Genomic DNA, 22,443 nt, shown 5'->3' on the forward strand with positions numbered 1-22,443 from the left:
ATTTTCACTTTTTACTTTCAAAATATTTTCTTAAAATTTTTTAAAGAGGATTTATACAACTTAAAAATACCCATACTAGGAGAACTATTTAAGTTTATCCAAACTCCCTTCTATACCCTTTTGACTTGAAATAGGGAGAAAAATAAGTTTAACGTAGGTTTAATTTCAAGATATTCCATTAAGATTTTAAAGCATCTCAAAAATACCCAACCATTAGAATGAAGTTGTAAAGGAGCTAGTTTAACTGCTACAAAACACAACACTCAAAGTCTGTAAATGACAGATTCACACGTAATTCCTATAAAACACAACTATGCATATAGAAAAATTCAAAATCTTTGCTTTGATGAAAAATTCTTTCAGCCCTTGAACATGACAGCAACACAACATTAACACTAGAGCCCCTTCTAATTATCTTCATTCCGTTTGTCAATCTCACTCACACTTTTTTCATCAACGAACAAGGAACCACGGATTTTAACATCTTTCTATACTCACTTATATGACCCATCATCTTCTGTTTGCATGTTAGTAAGTTTCTCTACGCCCATTACCCTCAGAGATGAAGAAAAATTCAAATTGAAAGAAATGAACTAACATCTTTTACTCATATTTTAAAAAAGCCCTTTAAAACTGTTGAGTTCAAGCATTCTGTTTTTACAAAAACACTTGTGATTCCCAAATGAAAATTAATTGACACAATTTATCAACTGGTTGAGATCCCCCCATTTAATCCCAACCCTCACTACAAGGGAGGTGCAGAATACTGGTGATTTTTTTCTTGATTAGCGGCGGTTTTAAACTACCGCAAAATCAAAGGCCGGTGGCTAACCGGACCGCCATGGATATGGGCGCCGGGATTGGGTTTGGTAGCAGTTTCCAGCAACCGCTGGTATAACCACCGCTAAATCAGTATTTTGTGGTAACTAATTTAGCGGCGGTTTAAAACCGTCGCAATATACAAATATTAGGATTTAGTCCATTTCTTACCGACGGTTACGAACCGCCGCAATGTTATTACGTTTTCTAATTTAGGATTCTTTGCGACGGTTATGAAACCGCCGCTAATTTTAATACAAATTTAAAAAAAAATATATATATATATATATATATATATATATATATATATTTCCTTCTAAAAAATGCTGATTTTTTTATTTAATTTTAAAGATAAATTTTTTGGCCCTTTTTGAATTTTTTTAATACTATAAATGTTAATATTTTTCATTTATTGAATCTAAACTTGTGGCAAAAACAACAAAATTAATAGAAATACAAAATAATATATTTATAAAAATATTAACATAGTAAATCTCTTGCTAAGAATTACATAGTCAAATTCAAAAAAAAATGTTTGCTTCAAATCAAAATAAGTCCAATCTTAGAATTCTATTTTTTACTCTGTCCTTCTACGGAATTCATTCATGCGATACTATTGAGTCAACAATCTGCATAAGGATAATAAATAACAATGTTTTAGTCTAATCAAACAAAATACTATATGACTTTTGATACTTAGTTATAAAATACTACCAAGTTTGTGTTATTATTTTTCTATACTAACCTTGCTATTGTCAATATTCGATGGTGGTAAATTGATTAGTTTAAGTGACAGCAAGAATTGCCAAATAGAAAAAATAGTTAATCAATTCTTCAATCCATGTATGCAAATTTTATGAAATGTTATCAGTTTGAATGCAATAAACTATCATCCAATTCAATGACTTAGATATGCCACTACGATGGATCATCATGTCTTACCTATTTACTATTGCTCCTACTAGATACTTCAGATATGACTCCTAAAAGATGTAACAAAGAAACAACTATGCTCACATTTAAAAAGCATAACTCTTACCAACCTAACATCTGAAACAACTTCTTTTGACTAAGCAAGACTACACTAGCAAATGGAACCTGACTGACTCTAGAATATGTTAATAAGTAATAACAAATACATTATATCTAGTTGTCTACAGTCATTGTCAAAGTTAACATATGAAACCCTTTTCTTATATACAATTATTGTCAAATAGCAACCAAAATATAGATGCAAATAATAGTACAAATGTTAATAGATACGAGATAGTCATTCTCATTCATACATATCCTAAGGTGTATATTTTTTGTACTCCCATGTCAGAAACATAACACTTAATGAACAACCAAATTCCAAAACCATAAAGATTGATTACATACTAAGTAAACAGTAACAAAATTTATACTTAATTGAGTTTGTTCTTACTTATGAGACAAAATCAAATGGCCATAAGAGTGTTGTACCTCAAAGTGTTCCATAAAAGGTAGAGACTTAATTGCAATTGATAATATATGATTACCATGATGAATCTAAAGGTCTGTAAGAAACTAATTCATTCTAGGAATAGCAAAAAGCCAAAACCACCACAAAAATTATCCTAGTTTTGGAAACTTAAATATGGCTTTGAATGTTAGCAACTAATCCAGTAACAGAAATTGTGGTAGGCATCAGTAGCATTTCTAATTTCTAGCAACTTCCTCTAGAACTTTAAACCATTGTTTGATGCCCAATACTAAGGATAAAGAAACTATAAGGGCTAACCTTGGACCATCTTTTGAAGAGCTTTGATGGCGAGTGTATCAGAAGTGACAAATATAGGAGTGCGTGTCATAACTTTGGAGACCGGCATTTGCTAGCAAAATAATTGTGATTTGAAAAGAATACAACAAGAAAAAAATAATTAACATATTAATCTTCTCACTACAAGAAAATCACCTATTCAACTATACTTGAAAAGTCAAATTACAACTTCAAAAATAACAAAACAAGCAAAGTGAATTTACACATGAATTAATAGCTTGCCACAATCATAATATGAAAAGAGTAATGGAAAGTGTGTATTGTACCTTGACATGACACTATTATTTTTATTTTGACAAAGTCTTCTTGGAAGCTTCAACCAAAAATTTCAACCTGTTCGTTGCCAGGTAAAATTTCAAGAGATTAAACCATATGCAAATATAAGAGATATAACATATTATACATATACCTAATATATTATACATATAAAAAATGGGACAAAAGAAATCCTAATATATTATTATTTAATTTTATATGATTTTTTAAAAATCAGCTACTGATTTAGTACACTTCATAAAAAGAGCAAGCAGTAACCAATTTAAAAAAATCATATAAAATCTATATTTGGTTAGATTCTCCTAAATTTTGGTATGGTTGAACTAGACTTATCCATCTTTTACCCAGTTTAATTCCCATAGCATTTTCACTTCTCTAAAAAAAGTTATGCCTCTCAAAATATGATTTTGTTTTAAGAAAACGGTGTCGTCACAGCAGTGAACAGCCCTACTTCTAGAAGGCACAACTTTCTCTAAAAAACTCGAATTGTCCTAAAATTTGGACATAAAATATTAGACATCCTAATATTTCATTTCTCTTTAGTTTCACCTCCAAAGAGTTTCAGAGTATTGAGATATGTGGTTTTGAAGTTGCTGTTCCAGAATTCGGACAGCATTGTTTCTGCAGAAAATGACCATTTTCTAAAAATCATATCTCCCAAACCACACATTGGAAAACTCCGAAATTTTAGGAAAACAATCTAGACATCTCAAGGTTTCATAAAAAAATAATTTTACTCATTTTGAGTGCTAGATTACTCCCAATTTTATTCACAAAGTGCTGCCCGAAACTGCATAATTCTGCAACATGTAACCTCGGATTTTGAGAGGTCAAAAATTGATTCCTAGCTTTTCAGTCACTTTAACCTTGCATTCTAACTTTCTTTTACCTATTGTGACTTATTAGAAAGATTAAATCAACCCCACGCGCTCAGGATTAATAAATCACCATTTTTGGTCACTTTTCACATTTAAGCATACTCGTATGAAATCAACAATTTCTGCATTACTCAACATAGTAATCCACCCAAAAATCACTCAAACAATTCACATATATTATCAGCAATTTACTGCATTATATATAACAAATAGTCCAGCATCATCTCAAGTAATCATTAGCATGTAACATCAATTAATTCAATCATGAAACTTAGCTTTTAGCCTTTCAACAAATTCTGCACTCTAACAAACAGAATTTTCGGCATCATCATCATCTAATAAATCAAACACAACATCATTCAATTAGTTACAACATCAATTTTAACATCCTAATTCTTACTTCTTTTTGTCAATTTTCAACAAAATTATGACAACACTTTAATCAAATTTACATGATCCACCATTGCAACAGAGACTTTGTTAATAATAACAAAGAACAACATCTAGAAGATTATAACATGTCAATAGAAATTTAGATCAAGCAAATGGATCAATATTCAAATCAATCTTAGACTTTAACATCATTAAAATTTTCCAGGTATTTTGAATGCATATCACTTACTTATAAAGGCAGTGATGAAGACTGGGCGAGCAGAGAGCAGAGCACCATTGGCGGTTACCATTCATGGAATGCATCATCATATGCAACTGGATCTTAATGCTCAATCTGCAGCAAATCAATAATTCATCATCATAATAAATAACTTCAAACAAATTCACTACCAAATCGAGAATCAAATAAACATGCTAATTGTGTACATTCCAAAAATAATGTAGAAGCCATGTCACACCCCTAATTATTGCTTGCATTCATATTACATTACATATATTATTTTTGCAACTCAATCAAACTCAGTTCATTAATAGAGAACTATGATTGGAATCTTAAATTGGAATGAACAAAATAAAAAATAGACATATCAAAGCTGCATCCTCTGGCAATTATTAGAACCAATTGACCAACATTAACTATGCCAACAACGGCCTCAACCATTAAAATTTGAAGGACTTTAAGCAGTGAATAGCTTTGATTGTAGCTCTCTTCATTTTCCTTCAAATAAAATATCATTCAATTGAGTAAGTCATTTTCTAGAAATGCTAATTGCTAGTCTTCATTGTCTCTATAAACTTAAACTAGAACTCCAGCCTTGTACACAAACATCCCAAATATGACCGGCACAGGTTGAAATGAACGATATATATTAATGCAAATGAGAATGTGTTTTGTCTAGTAATGTGCACTTCAAATATTTTATAGAATAAGTTTCAAATTTTACCTGAAAATCAAAGAAATTATTGGTAAAATACTGATGGGACAGAACCAAAATAACATAGATTGCTGCTGGAATCATAAGCCTTGGAAATGAGAGGGACATGCTACAACCCTTTATCAACAACTCCAATGAATCTTGTAGGTCCTCACTTCTTATACCAATCCTTTTTCATGAGAACTTGTTCATCAAAATAAGGGATGATCAAAATAGGCCCCTTAGTAATTATGAAATTGTAAACAAGTTTGAGTTTTACTTCTTGGGCTTCTTTTTTCAGAATATCTGAGCAACAGATTCAGTAGAGAGGTTATCTACATGTTGATACAATAGTCAAAGGTACAAAGTTGTATTGCAGATTATATCAGTTTAATTAAATACCATAACAATCATTGAAAAAACAAGCTACTATTTTTTTCTTATCCACATAGAGAAGCACCTACTTGAAAAGAAATTACATTTGCTACAGAAAATTAAATAAATACAAATCAAACCTGAAAATGACTCCAATCTCATAACTTACAGTAGCCTCCACATCATAAAGCAACAATAAAAATGATTGAGAGATTCAAAGTTACAATAAATCATGCCACAAAGTATACTAGTAAAAAAGTTTCCTTTTAGTCACAATTACCCTTCCCAATTCCCAAAGACGCCCTTCCTATAAGAAATACACTAGCAAATTCAAATTTAAAAAGTTACTCAATAATCCCTTAAGACAACTCTAAAATTGGAACCAAAACTCCAACTCTGTTTGGCACTAAGGAATCAACTTGCTTTACTTGTAATCAAGCATTTCTTATAGCTGTCTTGTGCAAAAAAGTTAAATTAAAATAAGGTAGGTACATAGCTTAAACCAGTAGCTTCAATACAACTAAAAGAAAGAGTAATGCTAAACCTCGAACAGGGCTGTTGGATTCAGATTTGATGGCAACCACCAGTGATTCCACGAAGTACTCGAACAGTTGGGTACGAGTTCACCTGCGCCACAGACGGTGACAACCGGCCCCCAAATTAAAAACCCTAAGTCCTAACACATGAATTTTACAGAGAATCTACTTAAATTTTACAACCATATCTGAATATCAAGAAAACAAATGCACCTCTCAATAGTTTACTAAAAATATCTCCCAAGATTAAACTACATAGAAAAAAAAAACAAAGATGTAATAAATGATAAATCAATTAAATAGAAAAATAAAAGAAATTTAAACTTCCCTGAGATTATGCACTACTAGAAATAGGATTTTTTCGGACAAATTTTGAGACGAAATTGAAATAAATTTCGAACAAATTACAGACAAAATTTTTCTTTCAAACAAAATTGGAACGAAATTTTTTTGTCCCAAAAAGCCTTGTTGCTAATTTACATTTTGTCTGAAATTTCGTCCAAAATTTTTTTCAGACGATTTTGTGACGGATTTCGAATAGGAATTTATCTGCTAGATTTTTAACTATTATGATGTATTTTAGACGAATTTTAGACAGATTAACCAACATAAAGAGAATGTATTTCAGACAAATTTCAAACAAAAAAATATATTTTATTTCAGACAAATTTCTAATGAATTTAGTCAAATATAACAAATTTTTTTCGAACAAATTTTAGACAAATCAAATATTTCTTTTCAATTAAATTTCAGACAAATTTAATTTAAAAGAATTTACGTATTTGAAACAAATTTCATACAAAACAAAAAATTATTTTCGCATAAATTTTCTACAAATTTAATATAATATTTCAAATAATTTTCATAAAAAATAAATTGTATTCGATCTGCTTTCTATATTAAGACCATCATAATCATTTTTCTCATATTACATCATCGAAATTATAAACACATAATAAAGTTATGAAAAGGTAATTACTATAAAAGAGTTAAAAAAATATTTATTATTAAAATACATATGTGCATAAATGTAATCAAACTAAAATAAGGAAAAAAAATACTTAAACTAAAACAAAGAAAGCCTTTAAAAAGGTCAAATATCATTAATAAAATAAAATATACTAACTAATTCACCTAAAAATTCCTTAATCTAAATCGAAAAAACATATACTCCTGACATCAATCACTTATGTTATCATCCTCATCATCACTAGAGCCTGTCCCAAGCTCATCTTCTGCAGGATCAGACAAGGTTGAAGGAAGTTGGAGATTCAACTTTTTATACAAAGAATGAATTGTCTTTTTAGTAGAACCAATTCTTTTATGTTGAACCTTTAATTGACGTCCTTGATCTTTTAACTTATGCTCAGCATCATTCAACTTAACCTTTTGCTCTGACCACCAGAGAATACATAAATCAAAATAAAATATTAAATTCAAAGACATTGGCAAATGATAAAAAAAGAAAAGTGTTAATAGAGTTGAAGGAAAATCACTAACAGTGTTAATAGGATTAAGAGTTTGTATTGAATCAACAACCATAGCACGAGGGAAAAGAAGCTGAGCTTTCTTCAATATGTCCTAAAAACTAAATTAAATAAAAAAGCATACAAGTATCTAGACTTCACCATACAGTTCTCGCAAGTTAAGGCTAAATAATCACTTAATAGGACCCAGATAATAACTTCAATAAAAATCCATGTATAAAACAGAAAATAATATAGCAAGAAGAATGCTAACAGCAAAACTAATCAGAAGAAATCCAGATTTCTACCTCAATATCAGTACTTGAATATAAATATATATCTGATTTAATCCTAAGGCGTTCTGCTCTGTTACGAATTTGCTCAAGAGTCTGTCACATGATACAAAACAAAATAAATGCAACCAAATTAGAGAAGGTTAACTGACTCTAAACCCAAAGCACAGTCACAAATCAAATGTTAAACTTCAGTGCCCACATCAGGGAAATCAAATATTATCCCAAACTACAATACCAGGATGCAGGAAAGAAACCCAATAAAAGCTAACCTCTTCACCAAACACATATAAAAAGGGACATTTGACGTCACATAGAAGTTGATTTGTAAGAACAAGGAAATTTAAACAATAATAATAATAATAATAATAATAATAATAATAATAATAATAATAATAATAATAATAATAATAATAATAATGTAATGCCATACACTATAATCGAAAAAAGTTAAATGAATAAAATCATGCTGACTTACTCTTATTTCAATATTACCACCTTTATGTAAAGGGGGCTCTTCATCTTTACCAGCTTCGAGTAAACAGGGTTCAACATCTTCATCAGATTCTGATAAAGGGGGATCACAAGGCTTTTGTCTTTGACTTCAAAAAATAATTGATTTTCAAGAAAAGGAATATTAAAAAAAAAGGAAATCAATATATCAAATAGCGCTCGCCAACTACACGACCATGACATCTTAAATTGTATGGTATTGCTGCTACTTGTTTCATGCTGCTGTTGAATTTCACTTCTTCTAGAGGTTCTGGAAAGAATAAGCAGAATGGATCATTTGTATATAATAAGGCTTGTCAATTGGTGAGAAAAAAATCCACAATGTAAGGAGTGGTTTGATCATTGGGGTTAGCATAAAAAATATTAACACTCATTTTGCTCAATTGAAAGATTAATTTACTAAAACAACCAACATTGAAGAGGAACTAATAAATCAATTCTAGATGATCGAGGAATCTAGAATGCTGTCAGAGTTCACTTATTAAAGTTTAAACCTAAATATTTCATGAATCTCGCCAGCATGATTTACTTCTACCTGCAAATAAAATTTATATAAAACTCGTAAGACAAACTATAAAGTTGTTAACCAAGGATTACCCAAGAGTCCTTTTTAGATTGATACAACAAACAATACAAAGAATTACACTACATGTAATTAGTCTGTGTATAAAAATCCAATGTAAGATAAACTTAGCCACATTAAAGAAAGGCTGGCAGATTAAATGATACAATACCTCAATTGGGTGGGATTCCGCAAGCCCATCCAACCTGAGACCCTCAGTAGATTCATTTAAGAATTGAGACCATATTTTTCAGTCAGGAAACAAGCTATCAGTTGCTAAATAACTAACCTGGTCATAGCCAAGGGAGGGAGAGAAAGAGAGAGAGATTAGTTAACTAATTAAAGAAAAAAAATGAAAACAAAGAAAATTGATAAGCAAACTCTGCAATGTCAACAATATATGGGGTAGTTTATTCTAAATGAATAGATTTCTATTTCTTCCTTCCAAGAATTCTGCACCAATCCTTGGAGCAATTCTGAATGAAAATATTCATGCTTATGATACTCAAGCCAAAATAAGATTCTTTGTCCCACAATGAACTGAAAACTCAATAACAACTCAAAAAGAAATATGAACAAATGATGCACATATATGAATAGACCACCCACTAACTTAAGAACCCTACCAAATGCAATTAAACTCAAAGAAAATTACCTTTGAAAACTCTGCTGGTGGGACCTTATCTCCATTTTCAAGCCAACCATCCTGCAGCTTCTTGTATGCCTCATTGATCTTACCTTGCTTCTCACACAAGATCTGCCTTGCTGCACCAAATAAAAAGTATTTAATGTCAATACACCAACAATGATAGAAAAATCCAATGAAGTGGCAAATCTTATGCTACCTTTGACATAAGTGCAGGTACCAAGGCCATCTGCACTTTTGGCGCCTTTTCCTTTGCCCTTAGAAGCATTCTCATCACTTCCACTTGCTTCTTGTTTCCCCTTTTCCTTTCCTGACTCCTTTGGCTTTGAGTCTTTTCCCATTCTTCTTAAGGAAAACAGAAAGGGGACAAATGGAAAAAGGAATCCTAAACCAGAGTAACAAATGGGACAAATTAGCTGGAAAATAAAAAATCGCCTGAAAGCAGTATTTTGCACAATCCGAAACTTACCGAACCATGTTGCAAACCCCTCATTCAGCCATAGATCCGTCCACCACTCCATTGAAACAAGATTACCGAACCACTGATGAGCCAGTTCATGGCCAACAATAGTCGCAACCTTAATGGCAACCAACAAGATAAGGCGAAACGACGACGCTAGCACGTAATAGAGACAATGATGCAGAGGAGAGGCTAATGGCGTAAACGACGAGGAGACGGTAAGAGGCTAATGATGCTGACGGTAAGGGAGCCTAACTGTGCGAGGGCGGTGCCGGTGACGGCGGGGATCTGAATTCTTCCAGGGTTGCCATTGATGAGAGTCACTGTAAGAGTTAAGACTTGAGAGTGAGAGAGTCCGATCGAAGCTTTTGAGGGTTATTGGGTTGGGGGGCGGGTTATTAGGGGTTTTTTTAAAAAAGCTTCCGACCACGCTTTTATTTTTATTTATTATTTGTATTATTTTTTAAAAGATTTGATATAATTTATTTTTAAGTTTTTATATATGTGATTCTTTTAGATGCACTTTGTCTTAAATTTTGAATTATTATAACGTAAATAATTAAAAGAATAAATTAAAAAATATTAGACTAATTTAAAATATAAACAATATTTTGTTACTAAATGTTAGAATTTTTCAATAAACATTTGAAATTCGTTTGAAAACTGATGCACTTTCAAACAGAATTAACAAATGATGTTATCTTCATCCCAAATTTGCGAGAAAAAATTTTAGCTACTTCGAAGGGTAGTTATAGTAAAAGCATTTAAGACTAATTATAGACAAATTTGAGATAAAATTAACATTTTTCAAAATGCGTCCCAAATCCGTCTGAAATTATTGCGCATATTCAGATGGAATACAGACGAATTATAGTTTTTGTCTAAAATATGTTGCTAATCTGTATGAAAATTTTGGCGCCATCCAAAAAAAATTTGGCGCCAAAATTTGGGACAAAATCTAGACAAATTTAGGACAGAATATATGATTCCAATATCTCCACTAAAAGTTGTTCAACATTTATCTCAAATTTGTCCGAAATGAACGTTTGAAATTTTCGTCCGAAAAAGCTTTATTTCTAGTAGTAGTGTCGGCGTCGTTGGAGAGGAATAGCGAATCTCAACGAGGAGGCGGAGTAGTTGAGAACGGATGTCGAATAAAGAGAGAGAACACAAATCGAGTGGAGATATCTGGTGCATCTGCAATGCGAAGCTTGATGGGGTGGGTGGCTCTTGCGAAGATGGGGCGGGTGGCTCTCGCGAAGACGGGTAAGTACTAGTTATCTCTCGACTGAGATAGAGAAGAAGAAGAATGGGAATTTTTCCTAGATGTAACCAGGAAAATGAAAACGAAGATTGGTTTTTTTTTTCTCTTTATCTAATATAATAGATAATAGAATATAATAGATGGTAATTTCTGCAGTTTGTTCCAATCTGCCATAAATCGAACAATATAGTGGCTGGAGAATTAAACCGTTACAGCAACTGCCCTAAAATTATCAGATAGTGGCATTTTTTTAAATTGCCCCAAATTTGTCGCCGCTAACTCCCGCTTCTGTTGTAGTGCCTTCATTTAAATAAATGGCATGCATGACATTGGAAACTAAATCGGTGTCTAATCAATGAACAGTCCTTCATTTATGTCAACTTCATTTCTTGTATTTCTTCTTTAAATTTTTTATTTTTCAAATTCTAAACAAATACTTTATCCACGAAGTTTTAACAAAGAAGATTGAGCTGGGACTGTACAACTATAACGTATAAGTCGAGCTATACAAATCGTCGTTTAAATAAGCTCAATTTACTTTATTAAAATTTTACCAACCTCAACTTAGAGGCTATAATATGGCCTTTATAAATAGATTATCAAAAATTCGGCATGTACATTATAAATCGGCAATTGAAACCATGACGATCAAATCAGAACGTTATAATTTTCAAACGTTACCTCTACGGTAACTGATAAATCTCGAAATTCGGATTTATCGCTATAAAACCAGAAGAAAAACTCGTCAAGAGGTAGGCAAAAAATTCTAAAGAGGTAAGATATGTACTGAACTGACTTAAGTATTGCAGTGCCTTTTGCAAGTACTTCTCTCTTTTTTTTCGTTGTTCGTTTTCACACCGAGGTGCATCTTTGCTGGAGATAAAAGCTCAAGAACAAAGACCTAGGAGCTCGATACAAAGGATCAAGACAGGTGAGCTATACCTAGGTCAGTCAGGTCAGAATAATAATATTTTTAAATTTTAAAAGTTATTTTATCAAATATATTTGTTGTTGTTTATACTTATTAAAAATTATTTTTAATTTAATTTATCAAACATAGATACTACAACTTTTAAAAAATTAACTTTTATAAACTAGTTTTGAAAAATAAAAATTTTATCAAGCCAAAGATATAATGTTTTTCTTTTGAAAAAGAACATCCTCGAAGATAAAAAAAAATTAGGAATCAGATTTTAAAAAATATTAGAAATAAACATATACTACATGTATACAAAAAAAAATCAATAATTCATTTTGAATACATATATATTACAATACAAAATATATATAATATGAATTAAATAGCACATATATTTATATACAAATATATAATAAATAATTTAATAACTGATTTTCTATATACATATAATAGTATTAATAAGTAAAACAGATTTTTTTTAAATATAAATTGACGTATAATAATATTATCGGTCGTTAGTAAATATTTATTTTTTAAGAATTTAATTATAAACAATATTTGTATCTATACATAATATAGATATTATTTTTATAAAATACTATGTCTCACAAAATTTTAGTCATCAAATGAGTCATTATGTATTTGTATATAAATACATATATTTTTTAATTTATTTTTAATGTATAATTTATATTTCAAAATGTATTTTATAAGGGTGGTTAATTTTTTTGTGTATATATATAATATTTTTTTATCAATTATGCTAAATGTATACTAAATCAGCCACTAAAATAAATTATTAGTATAAAATATATATTAAGATATAAAAATATATTAAAAATAAATTAGAATAAATTAAATTGTACATATATTTAAATATATATATATATATATATATATATATTTAAATATATATATATAAGAGTTGCTTTTAATATACAAATAACATTTTTATTTTACACATATATTCTTTCAGGATTATAGTTTTATATATACATCCTCGAAGACTCAATTCAAATCTCAGGACATTTCAATCTTCACCATCCCTCATCCCGAGCACAATTGATCTGAAACATTACTATATACCATAGCCAATTAGCGTAATAACATAAACAAAATTAAAAAAAAAAAAAAGAAAAAAGAAAAAATGGGTGGAATTTAATTAGAGGTCCTATTTAAGGACAAGTACCAAAGACAGGAGAGAATGGCATAAGAAAAGGCGAGTTATTGCTCCCCATTTTAATTTGTTGTTGGTCTTGATCATGAGTTGTCCTTCCAAAATCTCTCAATTGGGTTTGGCCTTCTTGTCTCTTAGTTTATGTTCCCACATCTTAAAAAGAAGATAATAATAATATTTTCAATGTAAACCTAGTAGTCAACCAACCTAACTCAGTATCTTTGTCAGTCTCTATTGTGATCACAACAATCCAAAAAAGACCAAACAATGTGACACCTTTGACTTTCATTTCTCCTATACCACTCCCTGCATATACTTAAATTAAAAAATTAACAACTTTCATACATTCTTTATGGATTTTAACAGACAGCCCCTTCTTTTAAAAAAAAACTAAATTTGGCTTGACTCACATGTATTGATGGGAATGGATTTATTTGATTAAGTATATATGTTGATGAAACATAAAACATAGGAAATTGAAAACAGGTATTGAAAGAATTTTGAAATGTAAGCAATTTAACATAATATATATAGCAGTTGTTGATTTTATGACTTGAACATACGAATTGGTTACTAGAAATGGATCCTAATAAGTTGGGTTAGCTCCTGCAGATATGAGGAGCATAATTAATACTTGCAAGAGATACTGATGATTAAGTCAGTAAAAGTGTAAAAGGTAAAAATTAGAATGACATTTTATGCATAAGTCAAATTTCATACAAAAAATTTATAGAGAATCCAAGTGAATCTATACTGAATTTATTATCAATGATGCTAAGTAGTGGACACTCAAATTAATTATCAATATAAAATATATATTAAAAATAAATTAAATTATATATATTTATACATAAATACATAATAATTAATTTAATGTTTGATTTTGTATATATGCATGCATAGTATTTTTAGTTTACTATTTAGTCTAAATTTGGCTGAAATTTCACTTTATAAACGAACAAGCCCTTGGAAGAGAAGTACTTAGGTCACCTACTATTCTTAGGTCTAACTAAGAAAGAAAATTGTTTAATTGGCACTCACTTTTAAATAAAATAACTATACAAAAAAGAAAAGGCCGTTTTATTATAATAGTAATAATAATGTACTATAATACTGTTCATTTTAGGAGCAAGCGCACACTTTACTGAAAAACACATCGTATTGTATCTAAGGCTTGCATATGCACTCGAGGAAATAAAATATTAATCATATTACGCATGAAATAGTGAAATCTATAGTACATATACATAGTTTAAGTGTTAAACAACTATTAGTGAAACTTACGTGTTATCTGGTCCAAGACCAAAACGTTGATTAGTGGCTGCTTTTACGCATGTCTTTATCTTTTCTATTTCTTTATTATTAGCACAAAAAACCAGGCTCAATAACCACATTCAATTTCTCATTCCCTAATAAATTCAAAGACGACAGAAAGTGATTATAATTATATTTATAAATATATATTATTATTAGGTTGATATTTAGGATTTAGCTAATATATATTTTAACAACACAAATTAAGATTAGTATTACTAAAAGTTTTAAATATTTTATTTTAATAGAATAAGGTATTATTTTTGTTCAAATCTTTGTAGTAACTATTAATGTAATCTCTAAGGTATTTATGTCGTTTCAAATGTTTTACTCAATGTTATTTTACTATTAACTCAAAAGTTAACAGTTAAATTAGTCTCTAAAAAATAAGATATTTTTTAAATTTTTTTTAAAAGATGAAATATTCTTTAAATTCGTCCCTAAAATTTTTTTTCAATTAAATTAGTCTTTTAAATATTACGAATTAATCATATTTGTCTTTCAGTGACTCTATTAATAATTTTTGTCAATGATTGATGACGTAAAATATTAACTGATAGCATACATGATATCTAATATATTTAATTGTATGCTGACCAAATATACTTATAAAACTCTATCAATTTAGTTATTAAGTCATATTGGGAATATAGTTTATATAATTGAAAAAAATAGACTAAACCAATAGATTTTGATGAATATATTTAGTTAACATCCAATTAGACATGTCAAGTATTATGTATGCTATCAATTAACGTTTTATATCATTAATTGTTGACGAAAATTATTAATGGAGTCACTTAATAAGAATAAATATGATTAATTCGTAATTTTTGAAAGACTAATTTAATTGAAAAAATCTTTTAAAAATAAATTTAAAAAATGTCCGATCTTTCAAGATTAATTTGACTATTAACCCATTAACTCAATAAAAAAATTACTAATAAAAGGGGTAATCATATGAAGTAAATGTTGCACGTGACAAACTTCTATAATATTAATAATATGAATGAATTTAAAAAAAATAAATTAATAAGTTATAAAAAATTTCAGATATTATATCTTATTTCTCACTTGATATCAATATTAATTTCTTATATCTATGCACTATCAGATCATGTTTTCCTTTAGTAAATTACAGAAAAAAAAAAAGAAAATTGAGAAATTCGAGAATATATATATGTATCATTTATTAGTATTTTTAAGGAAGTTAAAAGTGACGATAATTTTAAATCGGATTGGTATTACTCACCAACTCAATGTTAATATATACAAGGCGAAAACTTCTTTTTTTTATATAGAATAAATATAAAAAATTAATTTTTAATTAATTAACATTAATTTTTTTTAACTTCTAGACTTGAATTTAAAGTTTAGAATTTAGAATTTAAAATTTAGTATTTAAAGTTTAGGGTTTATAATTTAAAAAAAAATAAATACTTTATAAACATTGATTGACACTGAAAAAAAAAAAGATTAATTTTTGAGTTGTGCTCTTTTAAATAAATAATTGTTTATAAAAAATTCTAATTATTTCATAAAATAATGTTGAAACGAGTTACTTTTTATGCTCAAAACTCAAAAGAGCAAAAATTAGTATTGAGAAATAAAAATAATTAGAAAGAAAAAAGAATAGGAAAAAGACAAAGGCAGTAGTAATAATCTGATTTGCAGAATAGATTATAAATAATGCAGACGGTCCGAGATCTGTCTATCTGCTTCAGAAGACAAATTGAGAATCATCATCATTTGAGAGTAATGGAAGAAAGCATGTCAGGCTTTTGCATAAGCGACGGAAGAGGAAGTGTTGCTAATAACAATAATAGTGGCGGAAGTGGAACAAAGTGTGGGCGTTGGAACCCAACAACCGAACAAGTGAAGGTTCTGACAGAACTTTTCAGCTCTGGACTCAGAACTCCAAGCACCGATCAGATTCAGAGGATCTCTAATCAGCTCAGTTTCTATGGCAAGATTGAAAGCAAGAATGTCTTCTATTGGTTTCAGAATCATAAGGCTAGGGAGAGACAGAAAAGAAGGCGGCTTTCTTTTGATCATGATCATGGAGGTGGTGGAGTTGGAGATAATCATAGCACCATCAATATTAATCATTCTTCGACACAAAGTAAGTATCATACATATGTCCTCTTTGATTTAATTTGTGTTTTTGTATTTTTTATTTTTAAAAATTCTTGAAAAAAATTAAAACAAGAAAATAAAAGTTAAATGTTTTTGTTGTATTTTTATGGTTTTTATTTTTATTTTTTTGAAAAATACTAAAAAAATCAACACTTTTAGTTTAAAAATTAAAAAATTATTAATATTAATTCAAATGAAAAAGGATAAATGCAAGATAAAAATACTCGTCATATATCATTTTTCCAATATAATTTTGAAAATGAAAATACTGAATATACAAGCAGAATAGATATTTTATTTGATTTTTTCTTTTATCACATTTTTTCCAATTTTTTTTTGGGACCAAAAATGATGGATAGGATGAAGTCTTCTTTTTTACTATTTGAAAAAATAATAGTGACATATTATTCATCATTTTTTTATACAAAAGCTTTAGAATTATTTGGAGATGATGAATAGTATATATATTTGGTTCTTTTGTTTTTTTTATTTAGGATTTATGTTGTAAGATTTAATAAGTTTAGGAATAAAAATAAATGTTTATGCTACAACTACGAACTGTAAGAAATGTTATTTGTATATCAAATTTGGTCTCTTATTTTTTAGGCATCTAATTTATAAGTATTAATTTGATTTTTAATTTGGATTTTTAAAGGGTTGGCCTAATATATATGCATATCTTTGATGGACAGTCCACTTTCTTTTCATTCAATTTGTTTCTTTAAGCAGGTTTTGCACAGCTGTATTCAGAATCAGAGAAGGTGATTGAGACTCTTCAACTATTCCCATTGAACTCCTTTGGTGAATCAGAATCATCAGAGAAGCTGAGTAGTAGGGTGCATGCAAATGATCAATGCCGGGATAATAATAATTTGATGTTCTCTTACACCATGGGGGAACAAATTGATCACCCTCCATTAGACCTTCGCTTAAGTTTCATGTAATAAATTAATTAAATATTGGGAATCTCCTTTTTGCTGGTGATTCATGATGATGGGTGTTAGGGGGGAAAAACTGTTCTTTTAAATAAATTGAAATTATTGTATTATTATTACTTGATGTTATAGGTTTTAGCATAATTTTTTCTTTTTTTTTTTTTTAAAAAAGGAATGGGATGGGGGTATGATGGCAGATTTCAAAAAATATGTATCTTAGTCTTCAAACTATTGTTTTTAATATATTTACCTAGCGATCAGTGATAAGTCTTATTAGTTGCTTCTAAATTAAATTAACATATTAGAAATTCTTGGACATTCTCCTCTCTGCATGCATGATATTACCTAGTTCAACCTTTTTATTTTATTTTAATTTTGTTGCTTCTCCGAGTATATATACTCTGTTGATTTATACTTGGATGTTATGAAATGCTTGGGGATTCTAATTCGCATCCTCTCATGAGAGATGTCACCTTGGAATGCCAAAAGGATATGTAACAAATTAATGAGTCATGCCTCGGGTCTTCCTCATATCTTTGAATATAATCAACCATATACCCATATACATATGTGTATAGTTAAATAGGGAAAAGATCCTCTAAACGGAAGAGAATTGTAACGTAGTAAAGTAATGAATTAGTTATTAATAAATTTGTAATTTTTATTATACGTAAATTTTATTACTTTAAGGAAGTCCTCACTTTAATTTAAGGATAATTAAATTATTTTTTTATTTTATTAATTTTTTCGCTTTAAAAAAAAATTAATGCATTAAATAAGTATGGTAAGGTATCTAATTATTCAAGATTTTGCTAATATGATATTTAAGTTATTATTAATAGAAATATTAAAATTTTCATTTCTTTTAAATTTTGTTAGTAATATTAATATGTGTGTTGTTGGAAGTTTATTATAATTTAAACTTCTATTGTGGCTTAATTGTAATTATTTATAAATTATTAATAACTTAATCTCATTCGTTAATGCTAATGTTTGATGGACGCAGTAGATTTAAAGGTAATAACACATATAAAGATGGTCCTCTTTCTGCCTCTATATACGACGTCTTTTACAGTTTTCACTCATCGAGAAACTGCCATCTTGATGAACGTTTGCAAGAAAGGAAATAAAGGGAGAGAAACCAGTCTTAAAGCTCAACTCTACTATAACTAAAATTTATTATGGCAACCAATCTAGGTATGAAAATCACAACTTTTAAGACCCTAATTAATGCTTCCGCTAAATTAAGTTTACATGTGGTGTCAGAGTATGTGTTTTGAAAGTATGTGATTTTTTCTGATTTAATTATTGTAACACCCTACCATACAGAGTCTCATGCTTAAGTCATAATTCCGAGATGGCAAGGTATTACGACCTCTAGAATTAAAATTTAGTACGTATAGTAGTATGAATGATTGATTATAACTAGGAGCCTTTGTAGAAAAAAGGGTAAACAAAAACCGTAACTCGAAAGCGCAACACTCCGATTGATAACGTAACGAACAGGGATAAGTTAACGCGAGATTATATATATACAAAAGAGTGTCAAAAACAGGAATATCAAAACTTAAATCCGGATGCGAAAATAACCGGTTCGAGCATGGCAATATATACATATAATAAAATAAGGAAACCCCAAAGAAAACCCAAAGGGACACAAAAATAGAGAACCTAGTCTCCAAAATCTCCTATAAGAGGAGTCATCACAGTTTGTATTATTCAATGGAGATAAAAGTATCTAAGCAAAATATATAAACCAAAACAGAGTCCCGAGAACAAAGGATCTTCGCTAATCCAGAAGTCTCCAGCATGCTTCAACGAGAAACCTCACGTCCTGCATCTGAAAACCACAAAATCCGCATGGGTGAGAACCAGAGGTCCCCAACATAGTAACAGTTTCCCATATATAACATGTAATAATAGAGGTCCTCACGGTTAAATCCATAACCAGCCAATTCATTAACAATTACGGCCCTTCGGCCCATGGCATAACAAGCACTTCCACCGCCATCCTCTGCATTTCACATAATCATCTTTGATCCTCATTAATCACTCATTTTTCCCTTGCTTCACTCGCAAGTTACCACATTCACTAGCTCTTTGTCTCATTGCTAGGCATATCATAATGATTTAAGACATAAGTGGTGAGATCGGAGGCTTAGAAGTATAAAATTTGGCTTTTAAAACTCAAAAATCAACTCTGGGATGAAAACAGGGCCACGCGTACGCGCACTCCACGCGCACACGTGGATGGCTACAAAACTCTTCGACGCGCAAGCGTCATACGCACGGACGCGCGGATTGAAAAATAGCCAAACGACGCGTAAGCGTCAGCCACGCGTACGCGTGGGTGCTCTTGCGCCCCAGGCACAAAACTGGCACAACTCTGGCACAACTCTCGGGAAAATAGCTGGGCATTTGGTGCAGCGCATCGACGCGCCCGCACACACCACGCGCACACGTGGATGGTGCTTTCTTGAAAGCGCCAAGTGCGCCTACGCGCGGAGGGTCATTCTGCTAAAAATTTTCTAAGTTAAAAGCTGCAAAATTCACAGATTCAACCCCCAATCTTCCGACGGACATAACTTTCTCATTTTAAATCGTTTTCCGCCCGTTCTTCCAGCGGCGTGGACATCCCGGATCCAATTTTATTTCTAAACAAGTTTGGTACAAAACGGGGATCCGTAGTCCAAGTTATGTCCCGTCAAAACATGCCTGAAAATCATGTTTTCATACAAAACCACAAGGTGCCATTTTCAAAACAAACCATTTTCAACTCTTTTCAAAATCAACCAAAACATGCCAATTTTGCCTTTTCAAAATCAATCAAAATGTACCAAAATCAACATCAAGTCATCCTCAACTCACACATTGACACTTTACCAAAATTCCCAAAATCACCGTCCAACCATTTTAACACTTCTCAATCAAATGGCTACAGGGCAAACACAATATCATATCACACATCCTTCCTCATCCCAATTTCCGATAATACCATTTCCAAATCAAACATCATTATACATAATCATCATCATACTCATCATCAACATGGTACCACCCACCAATTCAACCTCAATCATTCATCAAGCATATATCACAACATGCAGTTTCTCATGTATCACACAATCAAGGCATCAATATTCATAATCACATATATGATCACATCATATATCTCAACCATTCAACAACATCATCAATTCAATGCCTATCTTAGGGCCTCTAGCCTAAGTATTTCCTACCACATTACATATTAGATACGAGAAACTGAGACCATACCTTAGCCGATTTCCCAAGCTCAACCGGAGCACTTCCAAATCACTTTTTCTCAAGCTCTCAAGGTCTCAACACCTCCAAGAACAGATTTTATCACACAAAACTCCCTTTTCAAGCTTTCCAAAGTCACCAATCAAGCTCCAATATTCACATATACACAACCTAAGCCACAATCATCATACCCATACACAACATCTCAATACCCAATCATCATAAAACAACAAATTACACTAGGGTTGAGAATCTTACCACACCCAAGGTCCAAGGAGATAAGATTAACCTTCTCCTTCAAGAGAGTTGGGTCCTATAACATCAAAGAGTCCAAAATCTCAACATTTTTGCTCATGAAACTCGAAATCAAAGCTGAAAATTCGAAGAGCAAAACGTGGCTTACTGATGAGAGGAACTTTTGCGTGGTCTAGAAATTTGCTGATAAATCCTTGTTGCAAGTATAGCTTCTAAACCAACAAAAGTCCTTTCATACAAACGTGTTGGGTGTCACAAGTAACAAACCCCTTTAAAAATTGTTAACCGAGTATTCAAACCTCGGGTCGTCTTCTCAAGGAACTGCGAGGAAGTATGTTCTTATTATTGGCTATAAAGGTTGTAAGCGGGGTTTAAAAGGTGAGAAGCAAGTAATTTGAGTGACAAGTAAAGTAAAAAGGCAATTAAAATAAATAAATACTGTAAAGCAAACTTTTGGCAAGGTAAGAGAAATTAGAGGTCCAACTTAGTTATCTCTCTCAATTATAATGAAAGTTGAATCTAAATTCCACTTGGTCAACCTTTACTAAAGCAAAGGAGATTCAAGGGACTAATTAAATTGACCTTTGAATCCTATTTATTTCCTAAGAAAAGGTTGGGATTACTTAAGTTCAGCTCAATTAGCAAGATAACGATTATCAGTTGTGTTGAGTTTAATAACTGTTGAGTTACTGAATTCTTAACCAGGACCAAAAGGGGAAAAAGTAAAATTGCTGGAATAAAAATATCCTTAGATGGGAAGCAATGGTAACTTAAATCAAAGAGAACAATCATAAACTGAAAATACCTCAAATATTATTAATTCAAATAACAGTCTGTAACATGGAAGAATTCATAGATCCAATTATAAAGGTAAATAGCCAACTCAGATACTGAAATAAATAAATAAAGTGAAAGGGAAGTTTAAAACAAAGAAATATAAAACCTGGATTGAGAGTCACTCTTAAAACAAGAAAAAATCCTAAATCTTAAGAGAGAGAGAGGAGAAGATCTCCCTCTCAACTAAATCTAAATCATTGAAAAATAAAATATGCGAGCTCTCTTTTGAATGGATGCATTCCCACACTTTATAACCTCTGGTCTATGCTGTCTGTACTTGGATCTGGGCCAAAAAAGGCTTCAGAATTCGCTGGGGGCGTATTCTATAAATTCTGATACGTGGCCTCTATCACGCGTCCGCGTGGGTCACGTGGTCGCGTCATTCGGAGCTTTTCCTTGCCACGCGGTCG

At 30.6% G+C, this 22,443-nt stretch overlaps 1 protein-coding gene across 3 annotated transcripts; it reads left to right on the forward strand.

Annotated features, from left to right (window-relative positions):
* The first annotated feature begins 16,286 nt into the window (after positions 1-16,286).
* On the forward strand, positions 16,287-17,686 carry LOC107622108 (WUSCHEL-related homeobox 5-like). 3 transcript variants are annotated; one of them, XM_088484725.1, is made up of 2 exons: positions 16,287-16,745; positions 17,483-17,686. In XM_088484725.1, the coding sequence occupies exons 1-2, from the start codon at positions 16,296-16,298 to the stop codon at positions 17,684-17,686; spliced, it is 654 nt and encodes a 217-aa protein (XP_088340851.1). In that variant the 5' UTR covers positions 16,287-16,295. The 3 variants fall into 3 exon arrangements, with proteins under 3 accessions (XP_088340851.1, XP_016179509.2, XP_016179511.2); XM_016324023.3 differs by having other exon boundaries at positions 16,287-16,728; positions 17,469-17,686; XM_016324025.3 differs by having other exon boundaries at positions 16,287-16,728; positions 17,472-17,686.
* The last annotated feature ends 4,757 nt before the right edge of the window (positions 17,687-22,443 follow it).

Source organism: Arachis ipaensis, chromosome B10, assembly GCF_059453495.1.
Source record: "Arachis ipaensis isolate K30076 ecotype BB chromosome B10, ASM5945349v1, whole genome shotgun sequence".
Classification (NCBI taxonomy): Eukaryota; Viridiplantae; Streptophyta; class Magnoliopsida; order Fabales; family Fabaceae; genus Arachis; species Arachis ipaensis.

Bases quoted from the DNA above. Each gene is read 5' to 3' on its own strand.
- LOC107622108 (XM_088484725.1), top strand. From the start codon at position 16,296: ATGCAGACGGTCCGAGATCTGTCTATCTGCTTCAGAAGACAAATTGAG. The intron at 16,746-17,482 runs GTCCTCTTTGAT...GGTTTTGCACAG, and splicing joins AAAGTAAGTATCATACATAT to CTGTATTCAGAATCAGAGAA.